The sequence below is a fragment of the Populus nigra genome, chromosome 6, assembly GCF_951802175.1.
Source record: "Populus nigra chromosome 6, ddPopNigr1.1, whole genome shotgun sequence".
In the NCBI taxonomy this organism is placed as follows: Eukaryota; Viridiplantae; Streptophyta; class Magnoliopsida; order Malpighiales; family Salicaceae; genus Populus; species Populus nigra.
The window spans coordinates 22,124,347-22,143,296 of NC_084857.1; the positions used below are offsets into that span (position 1 = coordinate 22,124,347).

The 18,950-nt window shown below is 33.2% G+C and overlaps 2 protein-coding genes across 2 annotated transcripts; both read right to left on the minus strand.

Annotated features, from left to right (window-relative positions):
* Nucleotides 1-8,473: 8,473 nt before the first annotated feature.
* LOC133695747 (pre-mRNA-splicing factor cwf23-like) lies at nucleotides 8,474-10,974 on the minus strand. Its single transcript, XM_062117692.1, has 4 exons — nucleotides 10,618-10,974; nucleotides 10,468-10,519; nucleotides 10,307-10,374; nucleotides 8,474-9,260 (listed from the first exon to the last, which is right to left on the minus strand). The coding sequence occupies exons 1-4, from the start codon at nucleotides 10,765-10,767 to the stop codon at nucleotides 8,700-8,702; spliced, it is 831 nt and encodes a 276-aa protein (XP_061973676.1). The 5' UTR covers nucleotides 10,768-10,974; the 3' UTR covers nucleotides 8,474-8,699.
* A 1,971-nt stretch (nucleotides 10,975-12,945) lies between these two features.
* LOC133695869 (pumilio homolog 24) lies at nucleotides 12,946-18,566 on the minus strand. Its single transcript, XM_062117835.1, has 17 exons — nucleotides 18,227-18,566; nucleotides 18,067-18,120; nucleotides 17,740-17,801; nucleotides 17,554-17,635; nucleotides 17,321-17,444; nucleotides 17,103-17,186; nucleotides 16,591-16,705; nucleotides 16,324-16,474; nucleotides 16,088-16,201; nucleotides 15,864-15,935; nucleotides 15,317-15,367; nucleotides 15,170-15,220; nucleotides 14,713-14,820; nucleotides 14,416-14,613; nucleotides 14,241-14,315; nucleotides 13,551-13,798; nucleotides 12,946-13,453 (listed from the first exon to the last, which is right to left on the minus strand). The coding sequence occupies exons 1-17, from the start codon at nucleotides 18,470-18,472 to the stop codon at nucleotides 13,321-13,323; spliced, it is 1,968 nt and encodes a 655-aa protein (XP_061973819.1). The 5' UTR covers nucleotides 18,473-18,566; the 3' UTR covers nucleotides 12,946-13,320.
* Nucleotides 18,567-18,950: the final 384 nt, after the last annotated feature.

Sequence of the window (18,950 nt, forward strand, 5' to 3'; positions counted from 1 at the left end):
GTTGGCAACGTGCGTGTGCACTATGATTTTATTTATTTTTATTCGATGATAATGTATTTGCAATTAAATTTATTTTCAAGTAATTTTAAAAATACATCTTCACTTGTATTTAATGTATTTACAAGAATTTAATAAATTTTTACGAGTGTTGAATATTTATATCCAAAAACTGAAAAAGACAGTAAATTATATTTCATACACAATGATATGATAGATTACATTGAGTTTAATGAATTCATTTACTTAAATGAATTGTATAGTATTTTTGTAATTTTTTTAAGTTTATATTTAATGTTGTGATAATTTTCATGATTTCTTTTTGAAAAAATAAATTATATGTTGTAGTTTTTTTAATTAATATTTTAAGAGCTTTTAGCGGTATTTATATAAAATTATTATATATCTTAATTAACTAAATATTTTTAAATATATGATCAACAGAAAACATAGAATATATGTATTTTTTTAATGAAAAATATATTAAAATAATAATTTTTATATTAGTATATAAAAATCATTAAAAATTACTTGAAAAGATATCAATATAAAAAATAGGCTTCCACTTTTATTTGACATGAACAATTATTATTCTGAAATTAACCAATTAAATTAATCTGTTAAACTCTTGTTTTGTATTATAATAATAAAATAATTCAATAAAAATTTAATTTAATTTTTTTTAATGATACAACAAACCACACCAAAACAAAAGGCACAAGAGAAAGTAGTATTCATTACTACAGAAATTATGTTTTAATGTGTTGTTAATTAATAAATAAATAAATAAATAAAAATCAATGATAAATGCCACCTCTACGGTTTGACGAGGAGAGGAGGGAGGTGGAGAAAGTAAAAAAGGAGTTGCAGAGAGGAGGGCAGAAATCACGAGAACGTGTTGGACTGGAGACTGGCTGGATCCAACCTTACTGAGCAATTATTGGATGGGCCATCATCGAGCATACCAGGTAGGTTCAACCTTATTATTTTTATTGCTGGGGCCCGTTTTGTAATTATTAGTTTTTAAAATATTGTTTTTTGTTAAAAATATATTAAAATAATAATTTTTTATTTTTTAAAATTTATTTTTAATATTAATATATCAAAATAATTTTAAAATAAAAAAATAATTTTAAATAAAAAATAAAATTGTATCTTGACCGATCTTAGACCGCTAAAGCATATAAAAGAGGTTGAACCATGATTTTTATAATGGAGGTTGATCTGGTTGGCCTTTGTTATGAGAAATGTTTGAGAGTGTGTTTGTTTTTTAAAATATTTTTTCGTTAGAAATTAGTTAAAATAGTATATATTTTTTTATTTTTTAAAATATACTAAGTGAATTTAACTCTATCTCTAATTAAAAAATATATATTTTTTAAAATATAAGCTATTTTTTAGAATGGATTCTATAATATAGAGTTATTCCCTTGTTTTCATTATTTTCATATGCTTAAAACACTACATAAGATAAATAAATTACTTGAATTGCTCCTAAACTATATATTACTATTTTGATAGTTTATTTTAACTGTCAAAAATTTTAAATAACATAAGTCAACAATAAATATAAAGTATTAAAATCTAAAAATAATTAAATTATATCAAAATTCATCAAATTATAAAATTGAATACTAAGATAGTTTTTAATGATTATTTTGGTTATAGCTAGTCTTACACTATTCAATTGTATGATGTTAGGTGAAATTTGTGTGTAGTTATTATTTTTAAAATTTATAAATATTTATCCTTGTGTGTAGTTATTATTTTTAAAATTTATAAATATTTATCCTAACTATCAATTACTAATTATTTGAAAGATAATTCAACTATTCCTAATTTTTACTTAAGTCCAGTTAAAAATATTTACATGATTCAAAAATTAAACAAGTTAATTTCATTATAATCAACAAATTTATATAAAATCATTTTAAAAATAAATATATTTATTTGATAAATATTTAAATTTATTCATTTATAAAATAATTCTAAGCAATTTTATAGATATTAAAGAAAAATATTATAAATTAATTAAGTAATGCAAGTGCTAAGAAACTAGTTGCTCTAAATGCACCTATCCTCATGAGAATAAAAAATAAATATCTTTTATATAATATTAATGATTTATAGATATCTTAGAGAAAATATGAATTATTATCTTTATGACAATGAATTTTTAGTAAAAAATCCCTAATCAACATTGTAATTAACGAATTCAACAATGAAAGGTTGTAACAATTTGGTGATCCTATACGCACAAAGAACCTATAGCGAAGGCAAAGCTAGAGGTGGAAGCTCAATTATGAGATCCAAAACCTAAATAATGATTTGTAATTTTTTTTAATTAAAATTCACACCTAATACAAAAATCTTTATATTAAATGTTAATTATTTAGAATCCAAACAACTCTTTAATTTTAAATCAATTTTTGTTCTTGTTTTTGAAATTCTAAAGAAACTCTATGTTCTCATAGATTAAATGTTGATTATTTAGAATCCTAAGATCCTGTTTGTTTTTGCATTTTAAAAACACATTTGAAAAAATTTGAAATTTTTTTATTTTTTTCTTTACTTCAAATTAATATTTTTTATGCTTTCAGATTATTTTGATGTGCTAATATCAAAAATAATTTTTAAAAAATAAAAAACATATTATTTTGATGCATTCCAACTAAAAAACATTTTAAAAAACAACTATATCATTGCTATTAACAAAAACATGTTAGATTGTTTTAAGATAAGATGATTGATCTTTACCTCAATTTATTTTTTAATCCGCGGCTTGATTTTTATTTTCGTATAAATTAAATCGTTAGAGTAAAAAGTAACAACAGATTTACGTGCCATTCAAATTATTTGCAGGACCAAGAATTGCTACGATCACCACTTTTTTCTTTTTGCTACGATCACCACTCTTATCCTCTCCTCTTGGCATCGATGAAGATATGTGCTATCCAAGTTTCTTCGCTTGATTGAGTGCCAACTAAGCCATTCTTCTTATGATTGCCCTCATCCACTCAAGGCCTGCCTTTTGAAATAGAAGCACGAGAACCATCAGAGATCTTGCAGCCTGGTTGCAAAGCTCCTCCATCTATGTTACCTTGCTAGCTTCTGGCATCGATGCAGATGATTTATCTGAACTTTTAACAATTCTCACCATCATTCCCTCGTTCTTATGGATTCCTTGGTGTCCTGGCTGTGGAAAATCATGATTCATTGCCAGCTCTTTCTGATATTCATTTATATATTAACAAAATCATAATAACTGTTAAAATAATTTAGATCAAATACAAAAAGGGGGCTAGAATTCTGAATAATCTTTATATTATGAATACTTAGTCTTAACCTAAATACATATAAAGTATATAAAGGTTAAACTGAAAGTATTATTCTACCCTTAATAAATAAGACTATATAAATATTATTTAATATTTTTCCTCAAACTTACGATGCGGCAGCTACAAGCATCGATAGTTTGCCAACCAGAAAACGAAAATGAGAGATGGAATGCACCTTGGTAAAGAAATCTGCAATCTACAAGGAAGAAGGAACAAAGGCAAAGCAATGGTGCCATGTTTGAGATGATGACGAGTAAGATGACAATCGATCTCAATGTGCTTAGTGTGCTCATGAAAAACAGAGTTATGAGCAATCTGAATAGAACTCTGGTTGTCACAATACATGGGAGTAGGATGAGAAAAGGAAATTCCCATATCAACAAGTAACCAATGTAACCAAACAATCTCTTTGGTAGTAGATGTCATGGCACGATATTCTCCTTCGATGGATGATTGAGAAACAATAGATTGTTTCTTGCTCTTTCAAGAAATAAGAGAATCACCTAAAAAGATACAGAACTCGGTAACAGACTTACGATCTGTGGGATCACTACCATGATCAGCATCAGAGCATGCACGCAACTCCAAGAAAGAGGTGGATGAAAGTAAAAGACTCTGAAAAACTGTACCCCGAAGATATCGCAAAATACGAAGAACAGCTACCTAATGAACAGTAGTAGGAGAAGCAACAAACTGACTAACAACATGAACAACATATGCAATATCTGGACGAGTAATTGTGAGATATACCAAACTCCTAACAATAGTGCGATATAAAGTAGGATCTATCAAAGGTAAACCATTAGAAGAATAGTACATTGTGTTAACCTCAATAAGAGTATCTACAATCTTGTTATCAGTAAGTCTAGCCCGCTCAAGAATATCTACAACATATTTCGACTGAGAAAAAAGGTAACCTCTAGGTGAGTATGCTACCTCAATACCCAGGAAATATCGAAGATAACCCAAATCCTTCATTTCAAATCGTCTAGCCAACTCTGTCTTCAAAACTGAAATACCATCAATATCATCACCAGTAATAATCATGTCATCAACATATAAAGACAGAATGATACGACATGTATCAGTGCACTTAATAAAAAGAGCAGAATAATGACTGCTAGAAACAAAGTCAAAAGACGAGATCACAATAGAGAATTTCTCAAACCAAGCACGGGGTGCTTGTTTGAGACCATATAATGCTTTCTTAAACTTACAAACATATCCAGAGTCATGTGAAATACCAGAAGGGGTGCCATATAAACTTTTTCTTGAAGATCTCCATTCAAGAAGGCATTTTTAACATCAAGCTGAGAAATATACCACTGACGAATCGAAGTTACGACAATAAAAGTATGAATAGTAGTTATTTTTGCAACCGGGACAAATGTCTCCTCATAATCCATACCATATTGTTGAGAGTATCCTTTTGCAACCAGCCTAGCTTTGTATCGCTCAATAGACCCATCAAAATTAGTCTTGATCTTATACACCCAACGATAACTAACAACACTATTACTAAGAGGTAGAGGAACCAAATCCCAAATATCTGTCTTATGCAAAGCAGAAAGTTTCTCATCCATAGCTTGCTGCCAAAGCGGATCAAGAATTGCCTTTTTATAAGAAGATGGCTCAAAGAGACAATGAATATAAGCTAAAAAGAAAGTAAATGATGAAGAATAATAAGAATAAGCAAAATCTAGTAGTTTTGTCAACTTACGAATGCAGATGGACTAACGTGGAGGTGGTGGATCCACAATCTCAGATGAAGCTTGAGGGGCTGTAGATGAGAATGGAGCTTCAGGTGTGCCAGAGAGTAAAGTACCAGTACCTGCAGAGTTATGAGTACAAATTGATCGAACATAGGGAGAGGTATCATTACCAGAATCCTCAGAAAAAGGATCTATACGAATAAGATCAGATTTTGTCAGCTATGAGTAGTGGATGGAATAGAAAAGAAAGGTAAATGCTCAAGGAAAACAACATGACGAGACACATAAAGTTTCTGAGTTATTGGATCAAAACAACGATACCCCTTTTTACCTTCACCATAACTCAGAAAGACACAAATAGCGGATCGAGAGGATAGCTTACTGTGTTCTACATGAGGACGAAGAATGAAACAAGTACAACCAAAGACTCTAAATGAGGAATAATCAGGGACATACCCATATAACTTTTTAAAATGAGATAGACTCGAACTATGAGAAGATGAAATTGTATTAATCAAACTTACAGTAGTATGAATAACTTCTCCCCAAAACTCACTAGAAACAAAAGCAGACAACAAGAGAGAACGAGTAGTTTCGACAATGTGCCTATGTTTTCTTTCAGCAACACCATTTTGCTCAGGAGTATCTGTACATGAAGTTTAGTGGATGGTTTCATCTAAGGCAAGCATTTGATAAAATTTATTAGAGGTGTATTCCCCACCCAAATCACACCTAAAGCATTTGATCACAGCAGAATATTGAGTTTTGATAAGAGCTCGAAAAGCTGCATATATCTCAAAGAATTCAGAACGATGTTTCATTAAATAAACCCAACAATAACGAGTATGATCATCAATAAAATAGACATAATATCGAGACCTTTCTTTTATGGCAATAAAAGAAGGTCCTTATACATCAGAATGAATCAAATCAAATGGTGAAGATGAAATAGAAATACTTCGATTAAAAGGTAAAGCAAAAAATTTTGCCAGTTTACATCCACTACAATTTGAAATGTTACAAGTTTTCAAATTTTCTAAAGCTTATGTGGATGCCAAAAATCTCAAACGAGAAGACAAAACATGACCTAGACGGGAATGCCATAAATAAAAACTAGAAGATGAAAGACTTAAACGAAAGGAAGACAAATCAACAGTAATAGCAGTAGCGGCAGCAACGGCAACAACTGACACTTTTAACTAATCCAAAATATATAGTGCATTCTCCCTACAGCCTGTCCCAATCAGCTTCTAAGACTGCAGATCCTGTACACAACAAAAGGAACCAGAAAACATGACTAAATAATCACAAGAATCACATATTTGACCAACAGACGCAAGATTTAATTTGAGTTTTGGAATAAGATAAGCATTAGGGAGAGACAAGTGAGGTGTGACAACGAAACCAACACCTGCTAAGGGCATAGAAGTGTCATCAGCATAACAGGAATGGAGGACAAAGGGGACACTGAGGTAGATGAGGAATCTGGAGATATATGATGGGAAACATCAGAATTCAAGACCTATTCAGAGTGTAACATACCTGAGGAACTATGAGGCAACTGACCTATGGAAGAAGCAGACATTGCTTATGGCTGCAAGGAGAGAAACTTCTAAAATTGCTCAGCCAATGTACTAGGATCGATAATATAGCCTAGGGAAGCTACTGCTGCAGTATTGTGGTGTGGTGGTTTATAACCATGAGGTGGTCGATGAGTATTAAATTGTGACTGACTGTTAGACTTCCAAGCTTGATTCTGTTGTCTCAACTTAGGACACTGAGCCTTCCAATGACCTTTCTGCTTACAGAAACTACACTTATCGAAGCCAAACCTTGTGTAAGGCTTGTTCTGATGATTACAGAATGGCTTAGAAGGTACTGCTAGTACAGAAGGATTTGAAGCAGAAAGAATTCCCTTTTCAGAATAAGACTGAAGACATATTTCTTCAGCCAATAACTCACTAACAACAGAGTCAAAAGAAGGCAGTGGAGAACGATGCAGAATTGAACCTCTAAGTCCTTCGAAATTACTGCGAAATGCTGTTAAAAAACTGTACCAATCGTTGCTGCTCTCTACGTTCAATATAAGCACCACATGCTTTTAATTCTGCCGATTCTGTAAAAGCTAATTGATCCCAAAGATCTGTCATGGCAGAATAGAACTCCTGAATACTCATATTCTTTTGGTGAAGAGCTCGTATGTCATTCTCTAACTGATACTGTTTTGTAAAATTTGATTACGTGAATAACCTTTGTAAATGATCTCAAACCTCTTTTGTTGTCTCATACTTCGCCAACTGCGTACCTATCGAATGCTCAACAGAATTGTTGATCCAAGTAATGATCTTTGCATTATTTGCTTCTCATGTATCTATCAAAACAGCATCCCCCTCCTCATTACTCTTAGGTATCATATAAGCTCCACTAACATACCCCCACATCTTCTTATCCTTAAAAAAATTTCTCATTACATAGCTTCAATACGAATAGTTCTTCCCATCCAACCTCACACTCACAGACTGAAGCAAATCATCTCTTTCAGTAGCCATAATCAACAATCATAGAGAACCAGAATGCAAAAGCAGTGGAAAATAAAATATCAAATTGTAGAAACTAAACAAATATCTTCTCAAAATTATACTATTACTCCAAAACACAAAACAAATTTGCAGAAAATGGATGGAAATATCAAATTGCAAAAGCTGAAGGGAAGACGAAATACCAAAATAATTGCAGAAACTGACGAAATACCAAATTTTGCAGAAGCGGACAAAAAAAAGTTGGACCCGCGAAGTTGTGTTCGAGATTAAGCCTCGTTCCATAAAATCAGCTATGATACCATGTTAAAATAATTGAGATCAAATACAAAAAGGAGGCTAAAATTCTGAATAATCTTTATATTATGAATACTTAATCTTAACCTAAATACATATAAAGTATATATAGGTTAAACTGAAAGTATTATTCTATTCTTAATAAATAAGATTACATAAATATTATTTAACAATAACAAACTAGTAATATTTCATTTATACCAGTGATTTGGGCATTAATAAAATCATAATTACAAATCTATAATCTTTTTCACATTTTTGTCTGACCGAGTCGGGTTCAAAATGTAGTAGTAGTGTGAGATGAATTATGAAACAGTAATGAATGAAAATATGATATGCATAAGTGTTTCCGCCTTCAAAAGACATGAGATTTTTAATGGTTTTTCCAGTATATTATCGGCATTGATTTTCACAGAGTAGCCCAAGAACCAGCCTCCTAGAGCCCCAAGATCAGCCAGGCTGAATTTGGACAAAATCTAGCTCGTTTTGGCAATATTTTGTGAAGGATTATTTCTTCACGCATAATTCCTTATTGAAAATGATTCTTTCTAATGAATAATGTTTATCTGGTTGAATTATCTACAATTTGCTATTTTTATACCGAGTGAAGAGTTCTGGTATGTGTTTCTATATGAAGTAGAGGTTCTTTGCAACAAGTAATTCCTTCTTTGGATGAATTCTCTACAACAAACCAGTTTCTTGCTTGAAAAAATTCTCCATGTCAGCAACAAAATACGAAAAGAATTCTCTGCTAACGTAAGATTCTGCAACTCTAATTCCACAGTACTGTATGGATGAATACTATTCAGTATTCAGGATTATGAATAAACACAAGCAGCAGATTCCTTGAGCATTCCTCCATCTGATCTCATCTCAAAAACTGGGAAATCATTATATGATCTTCCTTCTCCATGGCCACCGTACTTGTTCAATATATCTCCCCTCTTCAAGTCTGAAAAGTTCTCGGGTTTCTTGTAAATCCGATTCCTAATGTGAGGATAGCCTGTGAAAAGATAGTTTGATGGATCAAAAACCGGGGACTCGGCCTTCTGTGACACACAACGAGTGTTGCTTTGGAATTGGTAATTCCCTGATGGTTTGAAAAGAGGTGTTTCTTTCCTTGACAAGCTATTAGCCCTCAAACAGTTCTCCATCACCTTGATTTCCTCTTTGAATCTTTGTTTTATTTCTTTTACCCGATTTCGAAGCAATCTTGTGCGATTTGCAGATTTCAATTCCTCGACAACTTTCGATGCATGTGATTTGCTCAAATTGTTGGAAAATGCATATGGAATTCTGTTGCACACAATGCAGAATTTCTTGCTTCTCTCCAAGTTGAAGTCTCTTCTCTTTATATTATCTGAGAGATATGAATAAGCCTGCAAGAAAAAGCGTATTCTTTTTCAGAGGATGCTGAAAGGAACATACATGCATACATATATACAGAGAGACACACAAACATTGAAATTTATTTTTTTAAAAAAAAAAACTGAACTGTTCCATGAAATTTTATGTTGATTCTTAATTACTAAAAGAATGATGAAGGGTGTTGTGATATAATTTTATATCACGATACCCCAACTTGGCAGTTCCTGCTTCGCACTGATTTTTTTTGAAAAAGTTCATCAATCTTGCCCCATATTCCTCCAATCGGCCAGTTTATGACTTCCACGAATGTCATGGCCGCAATCAGGGGGATATTCAAATGCCATTGCTGCCATTGCGGCAAGAACATTCAAGGCAGCCATAGATTCTGGAAAACGGAACAAGACTGATGGAAAGCTATCCCAGAAAGAAATGAAGCAAAGTGAAGTAACAAAGCTTGGTGTATTAAAGGTGGAAGTAAAAGGAGAGAACTATCAAAAGATGGAAAAACTAACAAGAAGAAAACAAAGTTTGGTGAATTTTTCTTTTTACAGGGGAAACCAGCCAGGGCCCCTTTCTGTCACCCAAACTCTGCCATGGCTTTATGGCTATGTCACACAGGGCAACTCTCATAGTACAGAACCATTAGTAGTCATCAAATATTGCATTTCATCCTCGTGAGCATTTATTTTACAGGCTGCTAGGTTTGATGTGATTACTGGTGCGAGTTTATCTACTCTAATAACAATAGAATCTAATGGTATTTATCTAAATCTTGGTTTGAAATTAAATAACCAAGTTCAGTCAGTGCCCACGGATGGTCCCAAAATGCAAATGATTTTGTGTCATCTATCCATATTCTATATTTCTTAAATTCAATTTGATTCAAATGATTATCTCCATCATTAATCCATAAGAATTGTCTAATATCTATCTCATCTGATTGATTACATAAACCAATTTAAGCAATAAATCTTCATTGAAATAGTAGTAGTCCATGCAACTATACATGCCAAGTTCTACCCGTATCAATAAATAAGAAGAGAATAGTCTATCTAACCTCCAAGACAAGCTTGAAGGCAATGTCAGCTTTAGGATGGTTGTTCTTGTCTGGGTGAAGTTGCAAAGCTGCCACAAGAAATTAACAATCCTCACCACAAACGGAAGGAAAAGCAGATCAACATTATATATATATATATATATATCCAAAAACGCACTTACCAAGTTTATGATACCTCTTCTTTATAACTTCTAAGCCTGCATTTTCATCTACCTGCGAACAAGTCCAAGAACACATTGAATTAAATTGAAATAAAACATAAAGAAACCTTGAGAAGTAATCAAGATCAAGAAGATTAACACATTACGTACTCCCAGAATGCGATACCAATCAATAAAATGCGATTCCACAGGATCACAGCTGCTACTATGATGCCTGTGAACACAGGAAACCAATAGGGCTGAGAGAGAACAAATCTCAAACACTAACTGGGATTTCTTGGTTTCTAATTCTAGTCCCATTTTAGAGAGAAGAGGGGTAAAAAATGAAGAATGGAACTGTTATATATACTCCTATTGTTGCTAAATGTGTATTGTCTTAATGTTGGTGTACGTTTCGTCGGTCTTTAAGGAGAGGGAGTGATTGCAATGGTGGAGCAGTTAAGAAAAGAGAGCAAAGTTTGCGAGAGAGATTTTTCAAAGTGGATCGGTTGGTGGGAAGAGAAGAGATGGAGAGGTTAACGTTAATGTTTGACGAGGTTAATATTTAGATTAACCATACGGGGGTGAAGCTCAGGTGATTATTTTTTAGTTTTGTATTTTTACAAGTTATTTGATCGAGTTTCACGAATTTTAAAATCATTAGAGACTTATATAATTATTAATTTCAGAATACATGGGATTAATCAAGATTTATATGATCGTTAACTTCAGGGCATATGAGATTAGTCGAGGTACACGCAAACTGATCTAGATATCTACATTAATAAATAAATAAAAAAAGTTAATATTTGGATTTTGGCTCCAATATCCATCCCTCAATCCCTATTAGTTGGGTTGATTTCAATTTAAAAATCAAATCTAGAGGTTGGATTTTGAGAGCTTAGAGGCCATTCTTTTATCTTCTTCACGAGATATTAAGAGAGCAGCCATTGTCATGTGTCAGCTCACCTGTATTCAAAAATAATGCTATGTGCCTTGAAATACTTGTTTCGAATCAGTTAGTATATCAATTGCGATCACGTCCATTGATCTTTAATGATATTCTCATGCATTAAATGGAATTTAATAAGTTCTACCAAGTGTTCATCTTAAAATTTGAATATAAAAGGTTAGGAAACTGAGTAAATCTCACTATCCACTAGACCGATCCCTTGAATTTGTGGTAGATACTCAGTTATGGGGATATTTAAAGCATTTTTTCTATATATATAAAAAAAAAACATTTACTGAAGAAAATTGGAGCAAGTCTAAAAGCGTGTTTGGTAGTGTGGTTGCGGGTGCTTTTCAAATAACTTTTCGTGTTAAAATGCATACCAATGATGTTTTTTTATTTTTTAAAAATCATTTTTAATATCAGCACATCGAAACGATTCAAATCATACAAACCATATTAAATTTTAGCCAAAAAAAAATTCAATTTTTTTGGAAACGCAGCCACAGCCGCGTTCCCAAACATTTTCTAAACAAAAAGAAAAAAATAAATTCTCAATTACCAAGAAATTGTATTTTGAAAAAGGAAAAGAAATGAGATTCAATCATATGCCTAAGAATCTAGAAAGCAGAGGAAGGAGACAACCACAAAATGTCACACTCCTGGAGTCAAACAAAACATTTTTCAGTCAAATAGCATCTATCGTGCCATGAAATAATATTGGGAATCACAGATCCATTGGTAAGGGCGTAGGGTTCAGTAGAAAATATATGTTCTATGGAGCTGTGGCATTTCTCGATGTTAATTTTTTTTTTAAAAAAACATAATAATATATATTATTGGCATTGATTTTCACTGGACATAGAACTACAAGGAGTAGTAGTGTGTAGGGAGGGAGCTAGTAACATTTTTGGCAACCATGCTCTGTGTCTTGATAGCTTTTATAATTACAGTTCAAGAAAAACAATGAATTATAGTTTTTTCATAATCAAGATTTTAAAATAAAGCTTTCAGTAGAATTTATGCAAAATTATTGTGTATTCAACAAACAAACACTTTTAAAACTATAATTAGTGTAAAACATGGCTTCGATCACACTTAACCAAACAGAACAGAGTTAATTAATTAAGATATTTCTTTATGAAACAGCATAGAATACAAGCTCTCCTCTGTATATTTCTTTACGAAACAGCTGAAAATCTGAGCTTAATTGTGTTTTTTTCCCTTACTATAAGCGTTTTTTGTGATTCCAGTCATTTAAGTTGATATTCTAAAAGAAAAATGCAGCTGATGCATCTAAATTGCTTTTGATTAATGTCCAAAAAAATAGAAAATAACAGAGATAAATTCATAAAAATAAATATGTTTTTATAACAGTAAATCTATCCTTTCGAAGAACAGGCCTCTGTCCCATTATCTTAATCATTTCTGTCTCACTAGATTCATGGTTTTATGCAGTCGATATTTTACAGCTGGTAATTTTCAAGGGAGATAAACAAAGGAAGAGATGAAGCTGACGTGACTGTCATGGCAATCTTAAGATGATGTAACGTCAAAATTGTTGAAGTCATATATTTGATCAAATGCTTCTACAAATTGGAAGTCGTAACATAACAAAATTTCAAGCTTGATAGGAGGAACAAAAACATGATTCTGCTGTGACACAGATCGGCAACAAAGTGATTTCTGTAATGTACAGATGTTGTGCACGTTGATATGATTCATGGAAGAGAAAGATAGATAGGCTACAGTACATGCTATAACACCTTTTCCTTGGACCTCATTTCAGATTTGGATCCACTCTATGCTTGTCTTGTCGTGGTTGAGTTCAAATTCAATTCAACCAGTGATCCAGGAGCTGCTGTGCCTGTACTTTGAGATAGTGTCATTATAGTGACCGTCAGCTGCAAACGATTTTACCTTCATTTGTTTGCTGGTTGCTTCTTTTCAGGTAATTTGAGAATACCCCTGTCTATTAAGGGCTGCAGTTCTTCCTTGGCTAGTTTACTGATCTCGGCATCAGACGATTCCAAGAATGCACGTATTATCTTAGAACTGCAGAACGTTACGAAAGACATTAACATCAGATATCAAAATTATGCTTTGGCTAAATGCATTCTACTTGCAAGAGAGACTTGAATGTTAGCCTAACCTGTGACCTTGTGTCCACTGCTCACACTTTCCTTTCAAAGCTTTCTTCCATAGAGTGGTGGCAAACATGGAGCTTTCCATAACTAATTTCCTAATGGTCCGACTGGAGTGGAAATTTTCAAGGACATGATCCTTATCTGATTCCTCAAATTTAGATTCTGCTGCAAGTGATGCTATAGCTTCATGCAAGGTGTTCATCTTGTCACCCAAAGTTTCTCGAAGGATACCACCAGAGCCCCCAGTTGCAACCTTCATTCATCACCAAGATAGATCAAATCAAATGATCTGATGGGTTAAGCCAGGTATTTACAAAGACATCTAGTGCCTGTTCGGTAGTGCAATTGCTCAGTGTTTTTTATAGTGCTTTTCAAATTGATTTTGAACTGCAAAGGCATCAGATTGGTATTTTTTGAGAGCTTTAGGATGGTTGTGACATGAAGATGTCGAAATCACAAAAAAAGCATCCCAATTTGATGCCTTTTCAGAAGCACCTGCAACACATTATCAAATGCACTCTTAATAGGGGCACGTATGTGCCTCCTAAACCCAATAATCAAGCAAAATAGCAAGTTCACACTAACATAGACTTCAGAAGAGAGAGGTGAAAATATCATAACAAGTTTCAGCAACTGAACTTCTGGAGGTTGAAGTAAATAATTACTACAACAAAATATCAGATGCAGGGACTAACCTCATATAAGATTTCTTTACCAAAATTTGATCTTAGCAACTCTTCTGCATTCTCGATACATATGTCAATGAGGCTCTGCAAAGCACAGTAGTATCAAAGCCAGAAGTCTTTCTGATACAGAGACACCATAGAAAGGAGCAACAAAAGGAATTTTAGAGATCTTAATGTAACAAACCTCAGCAAGGCCACTGCCCACCAACAGCTCTTGCCTTCTAATAGAAGGATCTTTTTTGCCACCCTCAATGAGTTGAAGAGTTTCAGGGCTTGTACTTCCATCAGGCTTTGCCATTGTAACTTCTCTCCCATTGTTGTCCTTGTCAATAGATTCCTCGTCCTTTAAAGACTTAGTTTCAGAATTTACTTCCAATTCACCCTGCAAATGGAAAAGAAAAATAGTACAGTCAAGCATTATTGCATCAGTGATCTAAGATCATTCAGGGTCCAGATAAATGATAAATGAATATCACGTTACCATGGCATTGAGAGAGGAAATAGATAGGCTAAGAGAAGCCATTTCATCAGGACTGAAATACCGCGTACAATTTGGATTAAGCAACTGCAACAAAGGACGTCTTCCATTCTAATAAACAGTGAAAAGAATCAGGAACAAGTTTTGTAAGGGTAAAACCAGACAGCTAAAAATCTGTCAATATAAAAAAACTGAGATAAAAGATCCCACAAAATTAATTGATAAATAAATACGTTGTAAGAACCAGTTTTCCAAATTTTGTTAGCAGAGGTGCCCAGGGGGTTTGATGATATGTTGAATTAATTAATAATTAATAATTAATAGCCAGTCCTGTTTGTGGCATTCCGAATTTTAATAAACACTTGGTGACCATCCATGTTTTACAGTTAAAGCTACACAACACCTTTTCCCATTATATATGTAACCAAAATGACTTCCAAGGTGCAAGAAGAGTAGAAACCTTATCCAAAACAAGCTCCTTTAAGATCGACTGAAGCTCGCGAATGACAGTCTGCAATCAGAGGAGTTTAATAGAAACTCAATCAGAGAGACATTCAAAAGAAAATTCTAAAGAATAACAGTAATAAGCATCACAACTAGAAACAACCTTTGTTACGAGCTTTGTGTCGTCAATAGTTGAGACAATGCAGGCAAGTACCTAAAAACATCCGATACACAAAAAAGTTAATAGTCAGAGAATACCACAGAACAAAAATATGATGACACAAGCAAGGAAACAGATGAAGCTGAAGATAATGCAAATGGGCATAAAAATTCAAAATACTGAGATATAGTGTAAAGCATATACACAACCTTCAGTCACTAATCTTTACAATTTGAACCATACCCCAACCCCACCCCCCACCACCACTGGAAACAAAAACACAGAACAAAGAATCCATTTACAACTACAGAAAACAATTCAGCAATATATGCAGATCTGGAGGAAATTATGTGGTGCAGGATCTACCCAAGGAAATACAGGAAACATAAGAGTGAACTCAATTGGTAAAACACAACATCAAATACTTAAATGAAACTTTTTAAGTCAGAAGACAATGTCAGGAAGGTGACTGTAAATGGTTTCTCCAGCCACAAGAGCAATAAATACGTGAAGCTACAGAGCACGTACAGATGAAAAATGAAATCCTTACCAAACTTCCATACTGAAAATGAGCTGTTTTGCCTACTGTGCCTTTCAGTCCTTTGACAATCTTCTTTCGCTCCTGGATATTATCACAAAAGGAAAAGGAAAGAAAGATTAAAGGGCAATGGACAACCGATGGAAATCAGAATAACCCTTTTCACATGGTTGAATAAATAAACAACTATTTTTAAATCTTTGTCGATATTAAAGATCAAAGAAAATGCAACAAACCTTAGCACTCCCATGTTTGACACACAGTATCCCAATCCGAGATCCATCCCTTGTATGGATCATTCGAACAAGAAGTGGGCCTGACAATTGTTGAATTATTTCTGCTGCTGAGGTCTAAAAACAAACTTAATTTAGAAAGACAACAAAGTTGCAAAGAGAAACTACTACTGTAGAAAATAAAATGCTTCACATTTTGTTCTTTTGAAATTGTTTAGGGCATTAAAATGTTGTTTAACCTTGCCAGCTATGCTGAGGTACTCTATTAGCACCCTGTGTATAATAGAGTGATCAACAATTCCTTTCTCCAGAATTGGTTGAATGACAGAAGCCATGTGTCGTAAGACTGAACCTTTCTGTAGGTTCAGCTTCAAGATAACATCCAGTAACCTGAAAGATTACCAAGGCATAGATAAATATTCAACAAAATCAAGAAAGCAGCATGAAAATATTACAATAAGGAACACTCTTGCATGGCAAAGTACTAGAAACAGAAAATGAGTCACCTGCTTTCTTTCATTGATGAAAGATCCTTGAACAATTGAAGTTCAGTGGAATACAACTCCATCAGAAGCTCTTGTTTTTGAGTTGCATTTCCCAGCTGGTATGCATGCTCGATAACTGAAAAAGGAATTTTTTTAAAAAAGTAATCAGTTGCATTCTATCTTCAATAGGAAACCTTTATCCAATTCATCAAACTTGAGAAACAGTAGTATAGAAACAATATTTTCCTGAAAAGGATAGGGAAAAACCAAAGGAAACCATAATCTAAAGAAAAATTCAAGGGAATAGCCTCTAACAAGGTAATGTTTTGCATCAAGTATAGGGATGAATCAGGTTTAGATCAACTATTGAGTCTTCAGAACTGACAAACCACCAGAATTAAGTTCAATGAAAATTGAGAGAATTAGAGTGAGTAACAGACAATTAAGCAGAATCAATATATCTTTAATCAGAGTATCCAAGAGATCCACTACTCCTTAAAAAAAGCAAACAAAAACCCAAGTGTATAACATACCAACAGATCCAACAGTGTGTCGAAGAAGAGAAGCAGCATGCCCACGGAGGGAGCTGATGAACTCTGCTAGCTGTTTTTTAGAAGCTGCAAACAAGATAAAGAAGTTTAGATGATGAAAGTAAAAGGGTCTTACTTACAAGTATAAATATAATGTATAGGAACTGGCATTTTGATTGTCCCTCTAGTTTCTGTTTTGATTCTCTCAACTCAAAACGTACCATTATCTAGCATTTTCATGACAAGATGAATTGCATACTTGTTGGTCGCAAAGGTCAGAAAATGTGGCTTGAGCTCGTCAAATACGGTATCCCTTTCAGCTTGTGTACAATACTTCACACAAGTCTGAAAATGAAATAAAACAGCATAAATGAGGGATACAACAAACATTTACAAACCAGTAAACTTAGGAAAACCCATATCATGGACAAACAAAAAGGAAGCAGAAAATCACCTGCAGAACACGAGACGAAACATGGGAGCTTGCAATTTCCGGAATCTTCCCCTTCATCTTTAGTATAGCTTCAGCAATAATCCTTTTAAGATAATTTAAAAGGGAAAAAACGGTTAAGAGAGAGAATGAAAGAAAAATCCCATGCACATGTTATCATGGAGTTAAGCTTAACAAAAAAAAAAGTACTTGGATCTCTCTTCTTTGACAATATTACGCTGCCTCATCTTTTCCCAAAGACGTGCAAGCTCCTGTATGAAAATAAAAGATATTTGCTCAAACCAATAATCACAATAAACAAAACTTACAACATAAACTATAGCCAATACACTTCAGATTTCCTTTTAAAAAAAACACCAAGCCTTGAACTTCAACTTATCTTTTCCAAAAATGATAAGTTGATTCCTCAAAGGACATGTTAGTCCCAAATAACTCCTTAAACCACGACTCAAAGACAAATATTTGACTTCAATGAATCAGATTGGATATAAAAACAAATTAAAAGAATGCGCATACTAGTTCAAGAGTGTAATGTTGCTTCCTTCTCTTCTTCCTAGCCTCCGTCAATTCCTATCATCAAACAAACAAAAACACTCAGTACGCAAAAAACAACTATACATAATACCACTAAAACTATACAAAAGAAATTAAAAAAAAAAACTAGAAAATAAATAACCTTTGCATGTAGCCTACGCTCTCTTTTTGATAAAGGGGTGTTCTTCTCTTCACCAGATTGCGACTTCAATTTGCCAAAATTCTGCTTCTTAAATGGCTTGAAAGGCTTCTTTTCTTGCTTGTTTTCAGGTTTTGAGCTGACAAGCTTCGGTCTTTTAGAAAATGAGCTATATGTATTCGTCTTAGCATCTGGGTTTTGCTTTCTCTTCTTTGATTTGTTGTTACTCTCTTGTTTCTTCGCCGCCATTGAAGTTAAGTACAAGCTTAGAGCTTTTAGTCGCTCTCGTGCTTTTCGGTTGGTCTTTGAGAGGTTTTTTGAGGGTTTTGGTCTTGTTAGATATGATAATAGATGAATTTGTCCTTATGTGGCCAAATGCCAATTTTGGATCCAAATTCAACTTAATGGGCTACTGGGGTGATGGGTTGGCCCATTATCTTTATATGTTTTTTTTTTCAATACTATAGTATAAATATTAGACATGACTTATGAAAAATAAATTTTAAAATTTGGAGTTATAGTTTAAAATTTACCAGTACATTCGTCCATGTTTTGCTGCATGATAGATATTTTTTTTCTAAACTTAAAAAAGTATTAAGAGTATAGAGATATTTTTTTATAATATTATTAAATTCAATCGAGTGATTTGATCTTGAAACATATCAACTGCTTCTTTGCCCAACTCGAGTTTTAAATTAAATCGCATGAGAGTTTATCCAAAGAGAAT

What these genes read in the sequence shown, in the direction of transcription:
- LOC133695747 (XM_062117692.1), bottom strand. Translation starts at nt 10,767, where the DNA reads ATGGGACTAGAATTAGAAACCAAGAAATCCCAGTTAGTGTTTGAGATT. An exon ending in ATTGGTATCGCATTCTGGGA is followed by an intron (nt 10,520 to 10,617) that starts GTACGTAATGTG and finishes ACTTGTTCGCAG; the next exon opens with GTAGATGAAAATGCAGGCTT. An exon ending in CCTTCAAGCTTGTCTTGGAG is followed by an intron (nt 9,261 to 10,306) that starts GTTAGATAGACT and finishes TTTTTCTTGCAG; the next exon opens with GCTTATTCATATCTCTCAGA.
- LOC133695869 (XM_062117835.1), bottom strand. Translation starts at nt 18,472, where the DNA reads ATGGCGGCGAAGAAACAAGAGAGTAACAACAAATCAAAGAAGAGAAAG. An exon ending in TTTCGTCTCGTGTTCTGCAG is followed by an intron (nt 17,445 to 17,553) that starts GTGATTTTCTGC and finishes TTTCATTTTCAG; the next exon opens with ACTTGTGTGAAGTATTGTAC. An exon ending in ACACACTGTTGGATCTGTTG is followed by an intron (nt 16,706 to 17,102) that starts GTATGTTATACA and finishes TTCCTTTTTCAG; the next exon opens with TTATCGAGCATGCATACCAG.